This window comes from Pezoporus flaviventris, unplaced genomic scaffold (assembly GCF_033815535.1).
Source record: "Pezoporus flaviventris isolate CSIRO_AGI_PZ_B2104156 unplaced genomic scaffold, CSIRO_AGI_Pfla_v1 ptg000001l, whole genome shotgun sequence".
NCBI lineage: Eukaryota > Metazoa > Chordata > Aves > Psittaciformes > Psittacidae > Pezoporus > Pezoporus flaviventris.
This window is the reverse complement of record NW_026892549.1, coordinates 35,802,485-35,827,271: the sequence shown is the minus strand read 5'-3', so window position 1 is coordinate 35,827,271 and position 24,787 is coordinate 35,802,485. Positions and strand designations below refer to the sequence as shown.

Genomic DNA, 24,787 nt, shown 5'->3' with positions numbered 1-24,787 from the left:
ATCCATGCTCATGCACTTCTTCGGTTTCAGAATTCGGATTAAGAAATTAATCTCCGAATACTGCAAAATTACAGGCACATTAAAACCCACATCTTTAAACTTTACTGAAGTATTACTGTAGCATTCTTGTGTGTATAAAAATTAAAATATGGAAAACAATCGTGGGAATTTGAAGTTTTAAAAAAAGAATTGCTGTCAAAATCTAATGAACCTATTTAAATTCACACAAAAGTGCACTAGAAAATCTGTGTAAGCTGTCCTTCTTAAATAACTAATTTTCAAAGATCATACAGTTCTTCAGTATTCTCTATGTTCCTAGCAAATTATGCAGCTTAATAACATCCCTATTGTGAGCAGCTGTTTGTTTGCAAAGCTTTTTATACAAGCTGCATAAAAAACCCAAATGGAATTACTTAACTGAACAATTTTGTAATTAAAGAATTTTATCAGGAAAAAAAATTTCTTTTTAATGGAACGCTATGGAAATTTTTTTCTTTTTTTCACCTATGCATAATGATTTAAAGAACTAGTGGAGCTCAAGTTCTGTTTGAGATGACATCATAACCCTTAAAATACAACCCCTCTTAAATATTTTATACATATATTTATGTATGTGTAGGTGGGCATAAACTCTATTGTTCTGAATGATACAGAAATACACAAGCGACTGCACAATAGTGCAGATGTGTTATGACATTGCTGCTAGAAGCTGACACATAAGAGCAATCCAGAATCCTTTAAATTCTACTGCTACTAGCAATACAATGAATACTGGTTCTTTAAGGACACACTGCATATTTTTAAAGCCATTTCTTGTTTCCATTGCCCTTCTGGAACTTGAACACCTCTTACAAACTTGCTTTGCTCTCCTCTTGCCCACCAAAGCACATTTCCGCAACCTTTATATTCAAAACAAATGGATAAATAGTTTTCTGTCAAGTTTTCTACAAGGACATTACATTCCCATACACTGCAAAGGGACAGAATGAATTGAGTGGGTATTTTCAGTTCCAGCTATGGTCCTAAACATTTTTCCTTCAACATCAATACAAAGAAATGCAGCTCACTTGCATATGTGCGTATTGGAGCTGAACACCGACTGTGTGTTCATGAACTAAAGATAGGGATAAGCCGGTTCTTCAGCCATCATAACGCATGAACAACACTCCCACCTTTTCTCAGTTACTACTATTTTTTAAGCCTCCATACCTTTGGCCTCTCTGACAGAGACTTGGATATCTTTATGCCTCTTCTTGCAAAGAGGTAAAAAAGAAAAAAGAAAGGCAAAAAGAGAAACTACCAAATTTCACCACTGCTCCTCAGCATGTAATACAAGCACATGTAGAACAACTTGCAGATATTCTGCCGATATTCTGTCAAAAGCCTTGTTCCTTACACAACAGTCTTCGACAAAAAGATATTACCTGGAGCATTGAGAATATCTTGCACATAGAACTAAAATCACCTATGCACATGTAAGAAAAATTAATATTTAGAATGAACGAAGCATATCATTCCACCTCACTCTAATTCATCACACCTCACCTGCTTGCCAACATTTTTTATTGCCAGCTGTTCAGGTGTCATCTTATCTTCTTCTTCAACAGCCTGTGAAAGAAACACAGAAAAGGTCAGTGTTTCAGATTTCATTTACTTGCTCCCCAAGCCACAAGACTCTCAAAATACAGTTCTCTAAAAAAAAAATAAAATAAATCATCAAATGACAATACATTTCAGAAAGTCAAAAGGTACTTCAGCTTTTCAGCAGACGTGGTTTTAATTACTGAGTGCTAGTGCAAAAGATCAAGGCAAATACTCATGAATGGTTTTATTGTCAGATATTCACAAACCTGTTTTTAAGCAAAAATCTTAAATGCGCAGTATCAATAGTTAAAGATAGTTGAAGATAAACTAGAAAAGCACAACCTAAATAACATTACCTACATTGTTTCACTTACTGGAGACTTGATCTCAATAAATCCTTATACTGTTTAAGGTCACTTATTTTAATACATTTTTATAATGTTCTGTTGCCTTCAAACACAGTGTCTTTACAAAGTAAATCCACTAACTTATCTCGTAAATGGAATATTGAATTTTGGTTTTTAGGACTTTCAGCAAATTAAAACAGAATAGCACAGGTTTACTACTCAGAGTGCTTGCTGAGATCTAGTATTAATTAAAAATATTTCTAAATGTGAGTGCTAGTATTAAAAACAGTACAGATAACTCCGATTCCTCTTTTTTACAACAACAATACTAATTTTGTTGTCTAAAAAGTACTTTGAGGTCTAGAATGTGTTCTAAATACTTAGCATCTATCTACTGGAATGACACAGATAAATAACCTTTATTCTGCTACACTGGTCAAGTAGTTCGTGACTGAGGGAATGAAGAACACAACATTTATTTTCATCTACAATGATCTTATATTCTCTTCACTAAGTAAAAACACAATGTAATGACTCACATTTCAAAGCAAAACATGTAATTAAATTCTTTGCTAGTTCAGGGCAAAAAGTCAGATGGTAAAGGCTGAAGAGCTAATAGGCAACTTCACATAGAAACTATACATAGTTGATTAATAGGAAACACAGTCTCCACAAGGCCATTAAAGCCACACTTGTGCCTAATTTAAGGAAAACCCAAGAAACTCTTTGCTGAAAACAGATTATAAAAATCAAAATCCCACCAAAAGAGTTCCTGCCACAGTTGTCTAGTCCTTTCACAAGTCATTCTGAACAAAGCTTGTGATAATCAACTTCTTACTTCTGATATTAAGTAATGAATTTCTTCACTTCATAAACACAGCTACAGTTAAACTTTCATTATGGGATACAAGTACCTTGTTATAATTCTTAGCTAATTCTAACATCTCCTTCACTACTGTTTCGTTGAGTTTGCAGTGTTCACTGTAGTCTTGAAGTGTCAAACCTTCCATCCAACTCTTCTTATGCAAATTTAGCAACATCTGCAAAACAAAATCTCTTTAGAGCATTCATCATAAAATACATTTGTAATACTGTGAAGATCTTGGACAGAAAAACTAAGTTACTAATAGTAGGAATAATAAAAATCATTCATCTTACAATGGTTAAACACAGGAAATACAATAGTCAACTAGACAGGCTGAGAATATTGAGGCTATTCAGCCTGGAAAAGAGAAGGCTGCGTGAAGACCCCATAGCAGCCTTCCAGTATCTGATGGGGGCCTATAAGGATGCTGGGGAGGGACTTTTCATTAGGGACTGTAGTGACAGTACAAGGGGTAACGGGTTAAAACTTAAGCAGGGGAAGTTTAGATTGGATATAAGGAAGAAATGCTTTCCTGTTAGGGTGGTGAGGCACTGGAATAGGTTGCCCAAATAAGTTGTGAATGCTCCATCCCTGGCAATGTTCAAGGCCGGGCTGGACAAAGCCTTGGGTGACATGGTTTAGTGTGAGGTGTCCCTGCCTATGGCAAGGGGGTTGGAACTAGACGATCTTAAGATCCTTTCCAACCCTAACTATTCTATGATTCCATGATTCTGATAGAGCAGATAAGAGATTTTGCATAAGTTTTTAAAGACCAAACTCTTTGAACCCTAAATATGAAAATGAGGCATGGAAACCAGGGCCACATTACCTTTGACAGGAATACTTAGGTTTTTCTTTTGGGTTGTTTCGTGGTTTTTTGTTTTGGTTTGGTTTGGGTTTTTTTGTTGGTTTTATTTATTTATTTATTCTGTAGCTGAGAATGCACAATTGCATTGTAGGAGAGCTAACAGAACTGTTTTAACTGCCAAATAAGGAATTGTTGAAGCTCCTGGCCTATAACAAAGTTGGAAAATATTTTAATGCTTGGATTAAATGCATGAAGTAGTTATTTAGGCTTCACTGATTATCCTGAACTATATGCAAGCAGCTGCCACAGTTGTGAAGAAGTGAACTTCAAAAGAAACCAAAGCATGACTTGTGTGTATTTGTCCTCAGACAAAGTAAACAGCCCTAAAAACAACATGATAAAGTGATGCAGAGTTTTGATGGTGATAAACATGGGGACTATTAGAAATATCTGAAATGTTTTACTTGACACTCTGATGTTATTCTTTAAAGAGTGAAGGAATAGCTACAAAGGCAATTTCATAATTTTCATCAGTAGAGAAAGCGTATTTTGTGACTCTTCTGCACAGTTGAGGACTGTGGGGAGGACCCTTTCAGCAAGCAGTTTCAGCTTTCCTTTGATCTGCAAATATTTACTATAGCCATCTTTGAGAGTCCATAAACTCTGCAATTGCTACCACCTGAATAAAAGTGCCTGTTACATCCTATACACAGTTCCCAAAGAAACTTGGCTTTGGAACATACGAGCCGAGTTGAAAGTTTGTGTCATAATTTGTATTAGCAAGATCTCAGTTACTGACAGAAGGAGTTGTAGGCAAACTGCATATGGACAGTTTAGCTAGGCTATCTGGGTTTTGTAATTATGGTTTGGTGTGATGGGCTCCTCATCTAATACATGAAGCATGTACTTTTACTACAGATGGAGCTAACAGATCACCACCACCATGAGGGGGTTTTGAGATATATATGAACCTGCCTTATGAAAGATGTGTGGAGATAGTTGCCGGCTCACACATTAAAGTTTTCCTAACTCGGTCAAGATTATGCTCCTACTTGCAAAGGTAATAAAACTTACATATGTAAAGCCATTAAAGCAAATGCACACTTGGAACTCAAGAAAGACTGTATTGGCCACACTTGTATCTGAACAGAAACAGTAACCTCTGCAAGCTTCACGGACATTTCCTGAGAAAGCTGGTTATGTTGAATCAGCTACTATTTTCATTAACTGCAAGATTTTGCAATTCTGATACTGTCCATAAAAAGGGTTATGCATTTCACAAATTCTTTTCAACTCCCTGACTTGCATGGATACTCTTTCATTGTTCAAACTTGAGTTTTCTTATTACTTCTACCCCTCTGAAAGTCAAACTAAGAAAACTATTCTGACTATTTCACCATGAACTCCCAACTTACCAGCTGGGCTATCAGTTTATAGCCCTTACAAGGCCATGAACATACACAGGCATAACTGAGGACAGAATCTGGCTCTTCAAGAATTAACTTCCATAGGTAAATAAGCTTTTTTCTTTTTGCTTTCTTGGTTGAAACTGTCAACCTGTATTTTACTTGTAATTGAGAAAGTTTGACACAAAAGTAACTGATGCTATTTGCTGTCACTAACTGCACAGTATTTTTTCTGTAAATGCAGGGCATCACCACTTCCTGATGCTCGGTGAAGTCTTGGGAAGCTCTATTCATACCAATTGGAAGCACCTTCTGTTGAAGTGATTATAGACAATTAAAACCTGAGATTCCTTGGTTATACAATTCCATTTTGTAAAATATGGTCTTCTAGCTTCAGGAATTCCAGTCTGTGAAAACCTAAGGCAGCTAGTGTGTCTTTCAGCTTGAAACTCTGCACAAACCTGTTAAGTGCAGAGAACAGCATGAGAACTTTCCATAAAACACAGGGACAAAAATGTTGTCAAACTATTTATATAAAAGTTTAGAATGTGGTTTTGGAAGGTTTCAACATCATGACTACCCGTGTTTTTGGAAGAGAAGACATCTATTCCAGGAGTTAAAACATCTACTGAAAAGTATCAGCAGTTGAAATCAGAATTTTGCCACAAATCTTAAATACATAGTGTATATAGTGTTCTTTGTCCTCTGAATAAAAGCTAAAACAATTACCTTCTGTTCTAGTTCATTCTTCCTGTAGTTGATGGTGATGGAATAGTAATGTCTGTTTAGTCCATGAATTAGTGCCTGTAAAATTCAGGGGAAAGGTTACACAAAAAATTATCCCCACTGAAATGAAGAAATATTATAAGGGAAGAGTTAATTAAAATATAGCCATCATCAAACATCACTTAAATAAAAACCACAAAGAAATAAATACACAGAGACTATAAGCAGGTATTAAGTAAATATACCTGTTCCTATTTCTCGTCAGTCTCTGACAGTTATACTTTATATTTCTAAACCACATATTTTTTCACACAGTAACAACTATCATAGGAAAACGTGGTAACTGCCTGCAAACATTTGACCGATACATATGCACAAACATATTTCTCTCAAATCCTTCCTCTCTCAATAAATTTGGTTATCACTTCCATTAAAATAAGGCTCTTTCTTTTACAAACAAAGGAATGATGGCTATCTATTTACAACAATTGCCAACATTCCCAACTTAATTCTCTAAGGTACAATACAAAGAGTACCTGAAACGGTGATTAAACATGTCTGGTATTGGTTAGATTATGTGCATCAAATTAACCTTGTATAGTAAAGCTAATTCTGTTTTTGAAATGTCAATTAAAAAAAAATTAAAAACCCACCAAACCTCTCTCATTATAACTATGCCCTTTGCACATTTGGCCTTAAACTCTTAAACACGTACATCACAATCTGATTGACTGAGATTAGGTTAAGTGACAGCTACCTGCGTATCTTCTATTTTGCTCATGTGCATTGCATCATTTATTATGTGCATTTATGACTTCAGGGGGAGCTGGATTAATATTTGGGGGACACGGCAGCTTAAGAAAATTCTATAGTAAAACATCACATCTAAAGCTGTTTATTTTTCATGTAAAATTTTGCACATGAAGTACACATTTAAAAATGAGGTATGATAAATCATACATCAAATACACAGAATTAGTGATAAATATTGTTTATATTTAAATCATTGCACCTATTTATGTTTAAATATATTCTTTAGAGCTATACAGAACGTGTATTTGCATCTTATGCAACTTAATATTTCAGCATTCCAAAATGATCTGTATGAAAGCTGAAAATGTTCTCATACATACATTTTTAAAGAGATTTCTTCTGTAGACACACATACAAAGATACAAAGCTACTTTAAGGGTTACATTTATGAGAACCAGCAGTTCCAGATTACCATTACTTGTGCCACTTACTGTAATTAAAATTGTAAAATAGAGAGTTTATCATCAATAAAGTAATTTATGGCTGAAACTATTAGCAGTAAGTAGTTCCACTGCCATCTTCTTATCCCACTCAAAATGACTGTATATGAGGTTTTGGGGTTTGTGTTTAAATTCACTTGTAGATGTTTAGGGAGTTTTCCACAATTCCTAAAATTTCACAAACATCTTTGTCTTCCCCAACTATCCTTTCTCTTCTGTCTCCTCTTCTGAAACCACTCCTTAAAACAGTGGACAAATGCAAAAGGTAAGCAACTATTCCACTTCAATCCTGAAGAGTAGTTGTAGTTTAGCCACTGCAACAGGTTAAATGAAAGCCCACAGAACACTTTAAAGCAAAGCTTGCTCTTCATGTTTTGTTTTTTTTTTTTTTTTCAAATTAAGAACATCATTCCAAAAAGCGTTTCAAATCACACACACAAAGAGCAAGTAATAAAACTGTTGATAAGGGAACCCAGAACACCCCCTCCCCCCCCAAAAGAAAAAACCCAACCCCCCCCCCCCCAAAAAAACCAAACCAGAAAAAGGCATGAATTCAAACCATGTACTATTCTTATTCCTGAGATTTTAATTAATGTCTTAAAATCCTTGCTCCTAGCCCAGCTGAAATCAATATTAAGTTTGCTGCTGACCCCCACTGGGTCAGAATTTTATTCATAACCTTAGAATAAAAGCAAAACAAACTGCAAGAGCCCTTACAGAGTTTCATTCTAAACTGTGATTTTTAAGCTTAACACTGCCAAATTGAGAAAAACCCCACACAAACAAAAAATACCCACTCTAACAACAGAAACCCAAAATTTGCATGGCCAAAATGTCATGTTGTAGCAACAGTGATTTTAAAATAATGAAGTTAAAACAATACTACAGGGGTTTACAAAGGAGATCATTGCACACAGTCCAGAGAAACCAGTTAGAAAAGCCCTGAAACATGCAAGCATGGGCTTGCCTATATCCGATCAAGAGTATTAGCTGCTTATTTCATACTCATGATAGTTTCCAGTTTTTACTGATTCAAAAATCAAAAGTCAAACACAACCATCTCCTGAAGCAGACACTCTAACTACCTGATTTTTCTGGCTAGCATTCTTGTAAAGGGTTTCAATGCATTAGTAATAAAAACAACTATCTTTTGTAAGACAGGGGTATGGTGATGACTCTATTACAGCAGAAATTTAGCCCTTTTTTAGTTCTACTGTGACTAGTGTAGGGTCTTTTTCTTAGCTACTTATCTCAGAAATATTACTTTTATTGTTCAAGTAATGGATACATATTAAGCAAGAGCAAATATAAGCATACAGTGGAAGGACAAGATTATTAATGATGAGGGAACTTTTTCTATAATAATTTACCTCTAGAAAAGCCGAGATGTTAATAAGCAGCAATTTTAAATTGCAGCACTGAAACCAGTATCTACATTGCGTCACATGACATGACATCAATTGTCACTTTTAAAAGTCTGCATTTCCATAAATCTGTACTTTAACCTTTGCTGTATATACTTATACATACATTCACACTTAGGTAGCTAATTTAGGGCTCAATTTTAAACCCTTCACATATACAAGTCCACTGATGAATCACATCAATTATAAATGCATGCAGAAAAATGCTAGAGAGAAAAATAAACAATTTGTATCTTACTGGTTTTAGGTACTTTTCCCCAAAACCGTGGAATTAATCTTGCAATTTACAGGACTATCAACACTAGGTTTACCTGGATAGATGGCTTGTTTAAGTGACCCAGATTTGAAGTTGTTTGTCTTGGTTCATGTCCCAAGACCATCATATTAGCATTGATCAGTCTGAAGGCATCAATAACAACCTGTAAAAAACAAGATGTCAAGTCAATTCTTCTTAGAAAATGCAACTAATAGTGCCAAGCAACAGTGGACAAGGCACAATCAACTCTCATCTGGTTTTGGCCTTTATCCAGAAAATCATTTAATTATAATATTAATAAAAAAGAGCCTCCTGCCGGCTATGCTATCAGCACAGTACACTACCTTGTACTGTACGGTGACACCAATTATTACCTTTTCCGCAGAGCTGTAAGTTTTATATACATGATATCATCATACAACATGGAATTTTTCTGTATGCTTACTCTAAGCTTCAACAGTATGCATATGTTTGTCACCTAAATCTTACCCAATCAAAATGAATGACAGAGAGAGACTAAAACTGAAAGTGAGCACAAGCTAAGGGACCAAGTCTAAAGCCCAGTCCTGTCACATCAATTATACTACCACAATACTTGAAATGACAACAAAATTATAGCCAGCAAGGAACTTGCCCCATGTATTCCCTTCTAGTCAGATGCTTTTTGCTTCTTGTGACTACGAAAGGGTCTATAAACTGTCTGATGGATTAAAAAGTCCTTGTCAGTGTCATGCTCAGGAGTAAAAAACAGAGTAAAAGTAAACCAAGGTCATTTATGATTTAAAGGTACACAGTAGGTAGTATTCGGTGCTATTTCACTACAAAGAAAATAAAACCATCACTGCTTTTTGTTGTGTCCTGTGCTGAATTTTTCCATTAAAATCTTTGGAAATAGGATTTCATGGCCCCACACAATAAAACCCATACCCCTATCCAAGACCTGCGAGATGAAACAGAACTGACAACATACCAACAACATACCCAAACCCACCCTTACTGGGTACCTGCCATTACAGGTTTGTAATTTTACGATAAATTTGCTTGCTTAGGGCCCAGTGTTTTAACTGGACAAGTGCCCATACAGCCTTGTACATCCACAGAAATAGGACAGGCACAGTTCGCAGGCATCTTGTCTGCATATGTTTGAAGAGTTATTCCAGTTCATTAAACCAAACACTTTAAATCTCATTTTAACATCTTTTCTACAATCATTATTATTCTCTTCCTCTCCATACTATGGGCTGGACACTAACAGATGCATTTATATGGCTGGTTTGGTATTTTGAAGAATTAGACCTGAATCAATTTTTTTATGTTGAACAAACAAATCACTGACACTGAAAGGAGGCAGAGAAAGCTAGAGTCTCCACTTTGTGCTAGCATTTTCCCCTCCATTTACACCAATATAACTAAACACATATGCAATTTGGTAGGATTACAACATAAATATTGAAGTCATTCATGTGGAAGTAAGGTTAATTGGCAAGTGTTTATAGCGAAAGAAATTACCCAAGCATAAATTGCAAAAGACTAATAACTTATCACCTGTTGTATTTACTTCTGAGACCCAACCATTTCAGTTGTGTTGACTCAATGCCACTAAGGGCTATTGCCTAGACCCTCAGCTGACTGGCCAGACCCATCTGCATGTGTCACATCTTAAAACTGCATGTATAAAATGTACCAAATAATCTTCTTCATTAAAAATGTTAGGTTGTGACCCAATTACAGTGAGTTAACAGTGACTTTTCTTTCTGAACATTAATCAAACCAAAACACTATTCAGATTTAATATGCAGCTACAGCATGCCATCTGATACTAATGCTACAAAAAAGGAATTAAAATTTGAAGAAAACTTAATTCTCAAAAAAATCTGAAAGTTTCTATATATTTATACATTTTTTGTGGTAACATACAAAGCAATTGTATTTTTTCCTTTTTTTTTTTTTTATTGCTAGTAGATTTTTCTCCATCTCAAAAACACTCCTGACAAGCTTTTCTATGTGTCTGTGTTCCATTTTAACCAGATGCTCTAATTTATGAGCACCTGGAAATGCCCAAGTGCAACAAACAGGCAGGATAAATTAAAGAGTCAAGGAAAGCAAAAAAATTCCACATCACAAATTCTCCAGAGACTATCTAAATAAAGGGAAAAAAAGCCAAGCAAGTAAAAATTTATCCTGAGGAGCAAGGAACATGAACTTGGCAGTATACTATTATCACAAGGAGCTGCTTTATAACTTACTAGTGGCCATGTCTCTAGATTTGAGTCTAACTGAAAGAACTTCACTACATAATGTTGAGCTTATCCAAGAACGAATGCCATTGTCCAGCATGGATTTGTTTTGAGACTCGAGTCATAAAAATTACATAAAAATTAATAATAAAAAAAGTTGGGTTTGATAATAAATTCAACATTGCAGTTGGTGCTCTCAAGGTTATGTTTGGATAAATTTCACATTAAAATATGAGAACTAGCTGCTAAAATATTTCTGAGTGATACTGAATATTACTCTAGCATCTTAGTTCTGACTAAAGTAATTTTTGCTATGCTTCAGGTACTATCTGTGTGGAAAAGGACTGCTCGATCTATCTGTCCTCCTGAAGGAATGAAATGCAAGTATTTCCTAAGTAGAACAAATATTAACCTAACAGAAAGTGGTATGAAAAATTAAAATCACAAATATTAAGCTTTAAAAATGGATGAAATTGCAATTTCTACAATCTCAGAGGAGCACAAAAAGTGTGTGAATTATATTTCTTGTCTCAGTCGCACTGTGACGACCAATGGTAACCAAATACTTTAACTACACTAAGATTAAAGGAATTTGCTGCTATCACTATAGCAACCATCTTAAAGAAACTAACATGCTCAACAACCTGGCGACTAAATTTAGAGCTAACACACAATAAAAACATAAATACAACAATAAATCCTACATATTCATTTTTACGAAATGCAATTGATTTTTTCACAGTGAACACAGACCAGCCCCTGTTTTAGAGGATTATCTCAAAATAAATAGACTCATTAATGTCCAGTGTACTAATGAGCAATGGGTGAAGTAGGTGTTAATTATGCCACAGTAAGATTCAAGAAAAAAGCCATGGTGAGCACTTGGAGGTGTGTACAAGCCAAAGTCTCCTCTCCATGTTTGGGCATTTTGAAGTAAAGCATGATGCAATAAGATGACAGCAACATGGTCACCCCGTATTCTACAATGGAAACTTTAGACACAGTATTTTGAACAAAAAAACCCTTCCAAGTATTAATTAAAAGCAGCATAAAACGCTACTCAGTTACTTAGATTCTTGTTGTCAGTATTTGTCATCCACAAATTTTAAGCTTTCATTGCACTTAAACTGACTAACGGAGCATGCCCTGTTTTAGTAAAAACTACAAGTTCCAAGCTTCATGCTAAATTCCCTTTCTGTAAAAACATTAAAAAGTTAAACAAAAGTCTATGCCATTGGGATATTTTCCAGAAATATGAAGGTAGAGATCTTCTTTTCCAAATTCACTTCCAAGTGCAACTCTTTCACCACTCTGACCATTTAATTTTTCCTAGTATAAGTGTCTTCAGACTTTTCAGAGGTCATTTCCACAGCAGACAGCTTATAACAAAACCATTAGCAGTTTGGCTAGCTTAAGGAAACCTCTTACTTTCCTTTTTTGTTTATTATCACTGCATGAATCTGCAGCATATGAGAGTTTATAATTTCTCAGGCTTGTTAAATTCATGTTAAAGGTCTGTTTTCTTGTTGAATAAATTTTGTTCATATAATGCTGCCTATTTCATATACTGAGTCTTTAATAGCACCTTTGGTCTATGCGCAACTCACAGATCAAAACAGAGGACTAAAATAGGGGTTGATGATGCTATTTACATGTGTGATTCCTGCTGTCTTCTTGTTAGTAGCTTTAATATAATAGAAGACCTTGTCTGTTTTGTAATTAACACATCTTTACTGGAGAGATATTTGGAAGTGATTGCTGTGAATATACTGGTTAGTAAAATAAACACAATCACACACCACTTTCTGTTATCAGACAAATTTGTGAATTGTACACATTATACTCCAGATCAACAAACTGTGATATAACAGCCAAGTAGAAGACACATTTATATAACCCTTTATTTTTCTGAAAATATGTATTCAATCTGACCTTGCAAATATAATTAGCTTGTGGGATGTGTGGATTTCAGTACCATGGATGCTTTACTAATTGCAGCTCTTGGAAATAGATACTAAATATTTGGAAGCTGCCAATACAAAATAAAAACTGCATCTTTTTGTACATCTGTCTTAGCTTCAAAAAGCATAATAATCTAAAAAGACAATAACTATACAGCAATTTTTTAAGCATTTCCCTGGGGTCAACAACCCACAGTAGAGCCTGCATAATGTATTTTTAGAAACAAAATTTACAATTATCTGCAGTGTATTTAACAAATTTGAGGATAGCTATAATTAATATGATACATAGTTATTCACAATCTAGGACAAGCACTGGATGCCTCAATTGCTTACTACATAAAAACCTGGCTTTTTCTAGTCTACATAGTTATTAAAAATAATGGCTTGATTAAAATTTAGGATGCTTAGTATCCAGACTTATTTTAGCTGCTTCTGAGAAAGTGAATGCCATATAAATATTAACACGTTTTCTAAAATAGTCTTCATAAATTTGTGGGGTAGTTAAAAAAACAAAACACAAAAAAGAGAATTTCAAGAGCACTTTACAGATTGAATTCTTAAATGCCACCAGTATCAAATCTACCAACAATACTGAAAGAAGCAGTCCTGTTGTGCAAGACCCACTTGTTTCAATGGTAAACTTCAGTTAGAAATAAGTCAGCCTTTTTTTTTTGTTTAAATTTAAAGCATTTCTAACATCAATATTTTTTCCAGTGAAGAATCTGTGACATATGGTGACTATCTTTAAAAATGTATTGTGTCCCTGGAATTCAAATAGCAATGTATTGTTTATGCCATATGTTTATGAACAAACATACCAGTACTTAAAGACAACTCTGTGAAGGATATCATGGGGTTATGCCAGGTGTGGCAAAAGAAGTAATGTCCCATCTAAAATCTCTTTTATCACCTGCAACTGACCTGTTATCAACTGCTTAGTTTGTTTCTGGATTCTTTAAAAATGAAATGGAACATGTGACCTGAGAAGTGCAGCTTGGCTTTATGACCATTTCGTTATTTATGCTGCCATGCACTGTTAGACAACTGCAAGTGAAGAACATCTTCTGTCCCCTGTAAGCCCACAACATAAAAAATTCAAAGAAATCTTACTTTTTATGCCATTTCCAATGAAAAGCACTAAGAACTGAAACTGACTCATGCCAAATGCATATCACTGAATTGCTGTGATTGTGAGTTTGAAGTTTGCAACATGGAAATTATTTATAAAATGTCAATTTTAGCTCCGGAAAATATATTCCTAGGAGTATGTGCATTTTCCTTTTCCATCCTTAGAGAATTGCTTACTTGTGGTCAAATCCGCAATACAACTTCAATATCATACTGGGAGGAGAGAGAACTACAGTATAATACATTTATTTTGACAAGTGAGTGCATGCGTCCATAACTCCCAAGTAGCGAAACTACAAGTTTTAAAGCTATATGCCTTAATGAAGATAAATGGACTATTCTACATCCACCACAGCAAAAGGAAATTAAACATTTAATACTTTTCAACAAGAAGTCTTCTTGGAACTTTTTTTGTCTCAAGAAAGGGCATGAACTGAAGTAACCTATGCAAATTTTGGTAGGTTGACATACATCACTTAATTGGACCACAGCAAGTTCAAAAGATGTTCCCTAGCAAATTTTAGAACAGCAGCATTGATGTTAACAGTTTTGGCATCCCAGAAAAAATTACTAATATGCAAAATGTTATTCTCAATTTGTGCAAATCTATTAAAAAAAAGCGCTGATTTTCAAACAAAACAGTAACAAAACAGTGGTATACTGGCAGTAGTAAAACAGTTCAATACTCCTTAGTTTATGCCTAGGTTTAGAAAAACACATCCTGAACTGAAAACACTGTAGTGCAGATGCAATTAATCTCTTACAAATGTGATTCTTTAGGAAAAAAAGAGCATCAATCCTTATTGAACCAACAGTAATCAAGCCCAGCACAAACATAGATTTACCTCCTTCTTCTCCAAATCAGTCTTCTATTGAAACTCATTTTTTGCCTAGATCAAGTCAGGATGTTTCTGCCTCTGATATGCACGTTACTGCACCAAATGCTCTGTTCAGTCACCATTTAGAAATATCACAGTACTGTAACACTATCTAAATATACTAGACATTATACAAAATGTACAGAAATGTACCCTTGAAATTTTAACTTTACAATATGTAATTTTGGCTATCTTCTCCATTTTAGAATCTTCCCTTTACAATAGAAAAGTGTTAGCATGTCCAGTTCTAATAACAGAAGTTGCTCCAGGCATAAAATACTCCAACATAAAATTGTAGGTATCACATGTTTTAAAACACATTTTCTTGTAAAATATTATCTGCATAATAATTCACAATAAAAAGACATGTCTCCAAAGCAATAGTGAAGAAATAGTCAATTTACTGGCTTGTTAACACTTTCAAACTGTACCCCAATGACTGCTGAATTCACTTGTGTCTGGGGAAGATTTATTAAGATAAAGGTTACTAAGACAAATGCATGAAGTGGGGAGGGGGAGTTTGGTATACAAAGAAAATCTTGTTAGGTGGCTCAAATCTACTCACAAACTTAATTTTTAATGGGCTATTTTAAATGACAAATTTCAGGGATGACACACCAGTCTCTCCACACATCTCAAGGACTGTTCTTTTTCCCTGTCTTCTTAAAAAAGTCACCATCTCCTCCAATCCTGTGGTTAATTCAAACAAACAAGGGAAAAGGACAGGTTCAAAGTAGTATCGCTAATAAAAGAGTGAAGGTCCGAAAACGTGGCATCATTCGGAAAACTAGCATAAAACATGTTCAGCTGAAGAATATTCTCAAGGCTAGATGGCAATTCCAATGTTCACAGTAGTAATTGTTAAATATGTCCGCTTTTGGTTTCAGTCTTTTAGACTGTCAAGTTACAAAACCATTCACCATACCGATTCGTCTTTCTAAGATGGGAGGATCTGCAACACAAAACCTGTTTTGGAAAAGGAGTTAGTTTGCTTTTCCCCACAGCCAGAAAATTGAGGTAATGTAGTGTATAGAAAACTTCATCTAAACTGGAATGTAAATGTAGCAGGAGATCTCAAAAGTATTTACAAAGCACTATTCTTATGGTCAGCACTCAACAAAATGACCATCTATTACTCTGGAGAATTAAAAACTGAAATCAGGTATTAACAAAACCATATTGCTCATATACACAACTACTTACACACAGGTTGTCACCTAGATTTGGAAGTATCAATGGGCAAAAAAAGAGGAAGAGAAGTGTTTTATGGAACAGGTCTCCAGAGCTGGTCATCCAGCAGATGGAAAACAAAGCTCTGATCAATCACTGATTTTGCAGGAGCATTTTATCCTATGCCTACCTAAATTCTGTCCATTTTGAAAAATGGACAAAATCTCATTAGCACAATAAGAATTAAAAATATGCTGGAATGCTACATTTCAAAGTACAGTATTTGAGCCACCATACTTTTATGATAGGTGTAGACTGCTTTACCATTCTAAATAGAAATTTAAGTATTTGAAGATATTTTTCTTTGTTAACATCTTAAAGGACTTTGAGATCTTCATCTTGCTCAGGATGACCTCGGCTTTGGACAGACACACCTTTGCTATGGACCTCTGGCAGCAACTCCACTAAGCTCTCGTCTCCACAGCTCTTTATTTGTACAAGAAGGATATAACATCTTTCTCACCAGACAATACCTATTTTAGGACAAATAATACTTTATCTCCCTTTTTTTTTTTTAAACATACAGTGTAACTGTCCCTCTTTAGGACTTCCAGAAGCATCATAAGAATATTTTTTTCACACTTTAAAAATGAGTAAAGGAACAAATGATAAAGTCATCACATTTGTTACTCCTTTTAGAATAAAATTCTAAAGATCTCATAAATCGAATAAAAGAAAGCAACTTACAACTTCCACTGAAAAGAAACTGCTTCAACAAAATGGTTTCAGACTACAGCCCACATTCTGGCTAATACATGAAGTATCAAACCTTCAATTCCAGAAGAGGTTACCTGGACTACAGAATAAGGTTCGTCTAAGTGTATGCGGCAGGACACAGTAATAAACTGAAATGGGAGCTGCTTACTGCAGAAAAAAAAAAACAAACCAAAAAACCAACAACAACAAAAACCAAACTAACTGCAAGAAAAATAAAGTATCAAATAAAAATACAGCAGGTATTTCTAGGAGACTGTTGCATCTCAAGGCTCAAGTGGACAAAATCCTAAGTGAGGTGGTCTGAACTATGTTGACACTATCAATGCAGTGGACTAGGCCCACAAAGTTGGACTACATGATCTCCTGAAATCATTTACAACTGGAATGATACTGATTCACTTGGCTACCCAAACATACATGTTTTTTTCTCATTGTATCCTCTGAATGAGGGTAAGATAAGGATAAAATACCACTGTAAAAATCTTTTAATCAAAGTGGCAGGATATGGTTTAAGCACAAGATAAAGATGCATAGCAGATTTGCTTTAATCAGTCAGAAGGTGATTAACATGCAAAGTAGAATTTATAAAAAAATTATCAGAAAGACAAGTCTTTTCCTCAGCAACCAAAAGCAAAACAAAACCAACAGATCTTCCTACAAATAATTCTGACAGTACCTTGCTAGAAAAAATTATGGTATAATGGACATTAAATTTTTCTGTATGAATAAGAGATTGTGCTACATATCCTACGAAGCACCACAAGCTCAATAAATTACTCAGATGTACAAAATGGACTTGTGACAAATTTGGATATTTTACTAATCTTTATGCCAGCAATTATTAATCAAGGGAAACCAGTGAACTACCCCAGAAAAACAAACTGGTTCAAATGGTGACTCTTTTATAATAAAGATTTAAATTTTAAAGCAGTTAAGAAAAAAACAAAACAAAACCCCAAAACCACCACATTTTTTCCTACTGCCTGTGGAGTTAAAGATACTATGTTTACAGTAAGTTTAGTGTAGTTATATTTTCCTTAAGAGGTGAGGAACAGCTGTTAAGTTAAAGTCCAAAAAAATTTATTTTTAACTTTTGGCAAAGGTATATAGCTCACTGTACAGACATTTCAAAATGTATGTGGGAAATAAATATGAAATGTCAATATTTAGCTTGCTGCAGATCTTTAATGAAATTACTGCTTCTGCGGAATATTCTAAATATGAATTACAACTTCCAGTGCACAGACTGGAACACTGGAGGGAATAAAAGAAAGGTTTATTAGTAAGTACAAGATGAAGCAACAGCTAGCCAGGTTGCCCCACTGGCTATATTTCAGCAGGTTTTACTTTGACTTCATTCATAGTAATCAAACAGCTAAACAAAAAAAAAAAAAAAAACAAAATAAAACAACAAACCAAAGATTTTTCTCTCTGGGTCCCGATAACACTGACCTTCAGTTAAAATTCACTGATCTGTTGTTAGTTTATTTCACAGACCACTAGTACATTGTTAGCCTAAAAATTGCTATATGTGGTACACAGTCATGAAAAAGCATACTGCATGTGCAAGAATATGTATGGAAAATAATAAGATCAGTATTTAGAATTACATGCCCTTCATGTGTCCTACTATGTTTATGTAATAATATCAGTCTTAAAATGGCCACTAAAGCACTTGGCATTTAATCCACAGATCTATAAGAGGGTTTTATTTTTCTATAAGAATTTTATATGACTATTTTTTGCTCATTTGCTTTAGTAAGACATAAAATAACTTCTTTTTTTTGTTTGTTAACTGATAAGAATTGTATATATTCTAATCTTTAAATTACAATCATGCATCGTCACCATCCCTAGGTGTTTGGAACATGTGTGTCCAGATGAGGACAGCTAACAAAGAAGTTAAGTTTTCACTTTCTAGCAGTAATAGGGCAAACTGCTTTTTAATGCTTTAGCCAGTCAAACTGAACCTGAGGTTTCTCATCAGAATTCACTTCAACTTCCTGACACATGAAAATAACCTCTGCCCTGGTTATTCTTCACCAGCACAACCATGACTGCTTCACTGACTATAAGACATAGCAATTTTATACGGGCATGGACCTGCCCCAAGGCAGGTTTAAAATTAGCTAACGTGTTATTTTGGAATTTGTTTTTAAATACATCTAATCTCAGTCAAAACACACCATATTAAAATCTTCTATGCCACATGTTCACTATAATTTTTTTGCCAGACAGTTATGCTAGTAAAAGGTATAACGAGGAATCCTGGACTCAATAGCTACATACATGAGCAAAAGCCCACCAGTATAGTGGCAACTGCACCAGCAAAATTACCTCTGCAAGCAGTTCTGCTTTTGTTGGCACTGAGAAAAAACAGGTACTTTTCTGCAATCATCTTGGCTTGAGTTACCTAACATATGAAGAGGCACTGGAGGCCATACTGAGGTGTCCATGCACATGAAGCAGCCAAACCCAACCTAAGAAATCCCCTTGTGCTCTAATGTATCTGTTCTCTCAGTTCATTTAAAATCAAAACAGGTTTTAATATCAGTGATCTTGCCAATCAGGATCATAAATCATACGTATTCCATAGCCTAATCTCACTCCCCAAATCATGAAATTAATTAGTAGTGGAATTCATAATTTGGCGATTCCTTTTATTTCAAAGCTTTTAAGAATGCACTTGCCAGAAAAATGACAGATGTAAACTTTCTTTTTTTTTAATGTGAAACCTGAGACTATAATTTTATCTGACTGTAGCAGCTAGACATGTATGAAAAACAAACATTACAAGACTTCCAGTTGTCTCAAGTACTGTCAGGAATGACATAAGAGCTATGATCGAGAAATGTTTAGATGGACAAAAATTTATTCGCATTCAAAATAAACACACAAAAGATTATTTACTTGAAGAGAACAAAGACCCTCGAAGATGACATCTGTGTCAAACAGTAGCAGAAAAAAAAAACAAAAAACAAACAACAAACAACTAAAAAGCATTTAGTGTCCTTTAGTGTCCAAGTGTGGTATAACAGTAGTATGACTTACTGGGAAGCTTTTCTTCTTGAAGGATTTCATAGCTATTAGGTCTGAACTAATTATTAGTGTAGCCCTGAAAATTGTATTTCGACAAACTAAAGAGAATCCTATTTCATCATTTCCACTGGAGTGGGAAAATAAGAAAAAGCAAAACGAAAAAAGTTATAGAAAAAGTCAGGAGCAATTAAATATTCTACTGTTTGGTCTCCCTCCAACCCCCTCAAAACTACCTACATTTTTTTCTACTCATTATGCAATTTAAAAGGGAGCAAAACTGATTTAGATGTCTAATAGCTTCCAAAAAACCAGAAGCTATTAAATTTTTATTTCCTGTTACATAAACAACTTTGCTATGAAAATCAGAATTAGAAAAATCCCAACTGAAAATGCAACTGTAGCTTCCAAATACTCTATTATGAAATAAAGGGAACCCTTAGTGAAATTGTTTGGTAGCTTTAATATGATCTGTCTCACAGGAAATATGATACTACAGCTTTACAGAAGATGAACACTTCCTTTTAAAATATTTATAAATTTACATTAATATCATCCATACATACCATGACGCATTTCAATAATTATTCTACAATACAATGGGTGCATGCTCAAACAAAACACCTCAGCAGTATTTTAAAGCAGTAAACCACCTAGCCAATTTCTGTACATTCTGTAGTTTTTCTAATCCACTCTCCCTGTGGTTGAGCAAAATCGAATTGCCTCTCACATTTGCAGACAGCTCTGTGAAGGTGATAATAGAGCTGCTCCCTGCTGTCATGAGGCAGGAAATAGGAAAATGGCATATGGGGCTAGAAAGAAATAAAAAGAGAACTAAACAAGAACAAAAGAGATTTCAACAAAGGATAACTATAACCCAATATGCTTTGCAAGTTAATCTCTTTTCATTATCATTTAACATACTTAATCATTCATCTGCACACTTCTCAAAAACTCAAATGCTTGAAACCAAGTCTTCTGTAAAGTTTTATTTCGCAAAACATTTGCAATAGAAATGATACTAAAAGCCATCATATGCAATGCCTATAAATCAATGCCTTCTTAGTGCCCATGATAAGGGGCTCAACCTATTCCAATCTGTTAGTAATTGATCTTAGATTTTGTGGCTGAAATGTAATACCTGAAACAATGCATACTTGGATTATCAGTTGCATCCATGTTGAATGACACCTGAACAGCAAAATATTAAGGGAGGATTATGACTGGCTATGTGTACTCAAAACATTGAAGATGCCCAGTCTATTTAAGGACTACTGATGTAAGATGCAGAACAAACTAAAAATTATCTTTTCATTTACAATAACATTTTTTTTTCTTAAAGGCCTTGGAAAAAGATCAGGAACTTGCACATATTTGCAGCGCTTCTATATTAAATCTTCCTGAAGTTTCTTTAAAAAAAAAAAAAGAAATAAAAAAAAAATAAATGGCAGCAAGCCTACTATACCTTTCCTTTTACACTCTGAATGGGATCCACCACCACAGCAACAGCTCTTTCTGATAAGGCTTCAAAGCTCTGCTGAGTATTGATATCTACACCAGACAACCAACAGCCAAAGCCAGGGTGACTATGATACCAACCAACTACCATTTCAGGTCTGAAACAAAAAAAACACGAAACAAGACATCAAGATTCTTAAAAACAAAACCACGCAACACAAGAAATAGTAATGTATCGGGGCATAAATTAGGATGAGCTGTGAAAAAAACACGATTAGAAATATTTAAATTACTCACCATAGTATGGTGAAAACATGAATAAATGCGACAAAAGAGGGCTATCATTAAGGGATGCACATTAACAGTGGTAGATCATGCTTTCAGTTTTTCACCCTGTTACCACACCTTTCCTGAACCAGTTTTTACCCTTTCAGCACTTGAGTAAATATCTACTCTTTAACTCCTTGGCGTCGAGGGTTGAATTTTCACGGCAGAAAGTCCATTTCAGACATGGACAACGGGAACCAACAGTGGGAAAGGATTAAATATCAATTAAACCAGCAGTAGAACTAGGAACTCAGTCGAAAAGCAATTTGCACTGTTCTGTTCAGCTGCTGAGCTTTTTGCTAACATTAATTTTGAAGTTTTTCCCACAGTTAAAGAATTTGAGCAAGCAGGCGACAACTGTTGAGAGGCAGGAGTGAAATAAAGATTTATTAAAATACTATGATCTTTCACAAAATTATTTCCCCTTTTCATTAAAATTGCTCATAAGTAAGTTACAACTTCATGGGCTTTATCTTAATTAAAAGAAATCAAAAAATCAATCTTGTAAGCAGATACGGTCTAGTAACTGTCTATACTAAATTGAGCAGCATTCTAATCTTTCTGTGCAATAATCAAAGCTGTAGGTTTAACATCAGTAACAGCCTCCTGACAATCGAAACACATGAAGTGGACTGAATTACATGCTATGCTATTTACCTGATTTCTGGGCCAATTATTTCTTTTTAAACATTTCTAATAGCCCCTAGATCACTACTGTTGCGGGAAGCCAGCTGTACCTCCTAAACAACATGCAGGGAGTAACTGTCAGCCCTCTTTAGGGTTACTTACCTTCCTGTCTGTTTCAGCATATCCAACATTTTTGCTTGAAATACAGGATCAACTGCCTCCACACTGACACCCTGATATAGAAGACAAACAAAAACCACAGTAGTTCTACATAAAGCAATATTTTTAACTTTTTCCTTTCCACAAATTTAAACACCATTCATAAGCATCTGCCTATGTCGGGCAACCCATCTACATTAAAACTACCTGACAGAACACCCTTAAATGTAAAATACAATTTTTATAAATGTATTTAAATGTAATTTTTAAAATGCTGAAAGAGGAGTTTGAATTACTATTTAAGTAATCTCTACTATGAGTAAACATGATTAAATAGGTATAGGATTTCATCTTTTCCTTCTCTTTTTGTTCTGCAGACTCTGGCCTGTGGTATCTCTACAGGTTTAGTCAAGATTCTGTTTTTCGTAGATTCTAGTTGTACTATGCACATGCACAGAATAAACCCAGGATAAAATAATTTAAAAATTTCAATTATAAATTCCAATTTTACCCACTGGTTCATGATCTCTCTAAAATATCTTTATAATATGAATATCTTACTCAAAATTAAAATAAATAATCTTTTCACATCACAAAAATATTATTTAAGAAACATATCACTCTAAGATCTCTCAAAGAGAGCATGTCTGAAATTTATCTATAGCACCATCACAACTGAGGGCATGATACACTTCTAATCAAACCTTTTACATTTTGAATCCTTCCCTTGGCTCACAGTATGAGTTCTTCAAGTTATCAACTTATAAATCTTATAAGTGATGCTATACCAATATATTTATACATAAAAATATAATATCTCCATATATCGTTACACACACTTATGTACTAGTGTTTGCTAAAAAAAAACAAAGCAAAACACCTCTGAATTATTTTTTCTACTGAAACACTTAAATCTATTAGACATGTTCGAATTATACCTCATACATTATACTTTAAGATTGCATGAATGAGGTAAAGCACTAAAAGCTTCTAAAAAATATTCACCATACAGAAAAAAAAACACAGAAGCAAACAAAATAACCAAGGTCTAGCAGCAAAGAACTCACCGTTCCCGACTGTGGCATTGCAAAAACATCAATCACTCTCACAGTGTAATCATCAACAAATTCCCCGAGCATCAGACCCATAACTTCCATAGGGACACCAGCACGGCCATGCTTCAACATCTGGAATTAAGACCAAATGACACTGCACGTTTAACAGGAGGTTCAAGTTTGACTTGGGAAAGTTCTTTCAGCCTTTGTTGATAATCTGCCTCTTGTAGCACTTTTGGAAACTGTAAGGAACTATAAAATAGTAAAAAGCCAATAAAATAGAAGTAATTAAAATCAGTTTCTCACTAAGTGCTCCAAAGAGCATTAACTTATTTTAAAAATTAGTCTATCCAGCACATAAGGAGCACAAGTCCATAAACTTTGGAAAAGTGTCAGGTGCCCTATCTCCAACAGTATACACAGATGCAGTACACACAGAACACTTACTTTCAGCAGTGCAAGCGAAGAGATATAAACCTGTTCCGCTGTATCGACTGCAGGAGCATCTGTCGGTGGCCCCTATGAAAGGAATAAATAATTATTTTCTACACCGTTGTTGTTCTGCAGTTTATAATAATTTTCTTTTGTTTTTCCATATTACAAAATTTACAGGAAAATGCATACATAAGTGTGACTTTGTGTGTTAGATACAGTTCTTGCAAACAAAACCAAAAAAAAGCACACCCAAGCCTCAAACGCTTCTTCACAGCACCTTCCTTCACTAACCTATTTTGTAATACAAGTCACCTAGTCATCCTTCCCTGTTTCCCCCCACCCAAAACAATACCAATCTAAAGAGCAAACTTATCAAAATAATCAAATAAACTGACAACTAGGTACAAACCTGCTACAAGGCACACAGGCTAAGAGTCAGGTAAGTTTCCATTATTCAGCCTTGCCACAATGCTAACCTTCGTCAGCTGTAAAATACGGCCAGTTCTCCAATTAACTATGTGTTTCTTACAGTGGTGTGAATGTAAATGCTGCTGGGCTAGCATGATTAACTGGCACCAACACAAACAGCAATTTCCCTTTGCTTCATCAGCTTTCAGCTAAGGAGGACTTGCAGATAAAGGCTATGGGAGTACTTTGCAGATACACTGGTACAGTGAGAGAAAAAATGGACCTCCGATCCCTAGGTGGAAAAGCTGTGAACAAAATACTTTGCTCTTTGCCTTACAAGTAGTTATTCAAAAATTAGCACAACTGTCCCAGGTGTGAATGATTGGTTGAAACAGGTTCTGTGTACTGTTGAAAATGAAAAACACAGGAGGCAGCAATTTAAACGTCCCTTTCTCAAGA

General features: G+C 34.8%; 1 protein-coding gene across 1 annotated transcript in view; it reads right to left on the bottom strand.

The window, feature by feature from the left end:
- PSMD14 (proteasome 26S subunit, non-ATPase 14) overlaps positions 1-24,787 on the bottom strand; it is a 48,141-nt gene that overhangs the window by 1,056 nt on the left and 22,298 nt on the right. Inside the window, exons 4-11 of the mRNA XM_061451811.1 lie at positions 23,933-24,004; positions 23,498-23,617; positions 22,434-22,504; positions 21,325-21,475; positions 8,725-8,832; positions 5,740-5,814; positions 2,846-2,971; positions 1,546-1,608 (exon numbers count right to left, since the gene is read on the bottom strand). Of these exons, the coding sequence (XP_061307795.1) occupies positions 1,546-1,608; positions 2,846-2,971; positions 5,740-5,814; positions 8,725-8,832; positions 21,325-21,475; positions 22,434-22,504; positions 23,498-23,617; positions 23,933-24,004 (786 nt within the window). The remainder of the gene's footprint in view (positions 1-1,545; positions 1,609-2,845; positions 2,972-5,739; positions 5,815-8,724; positions 8,833-21,324; positions 21,476-22,433; positions 22,505-23,497; positions 23,618-23,932; positions 24,005-24,787) is intronic.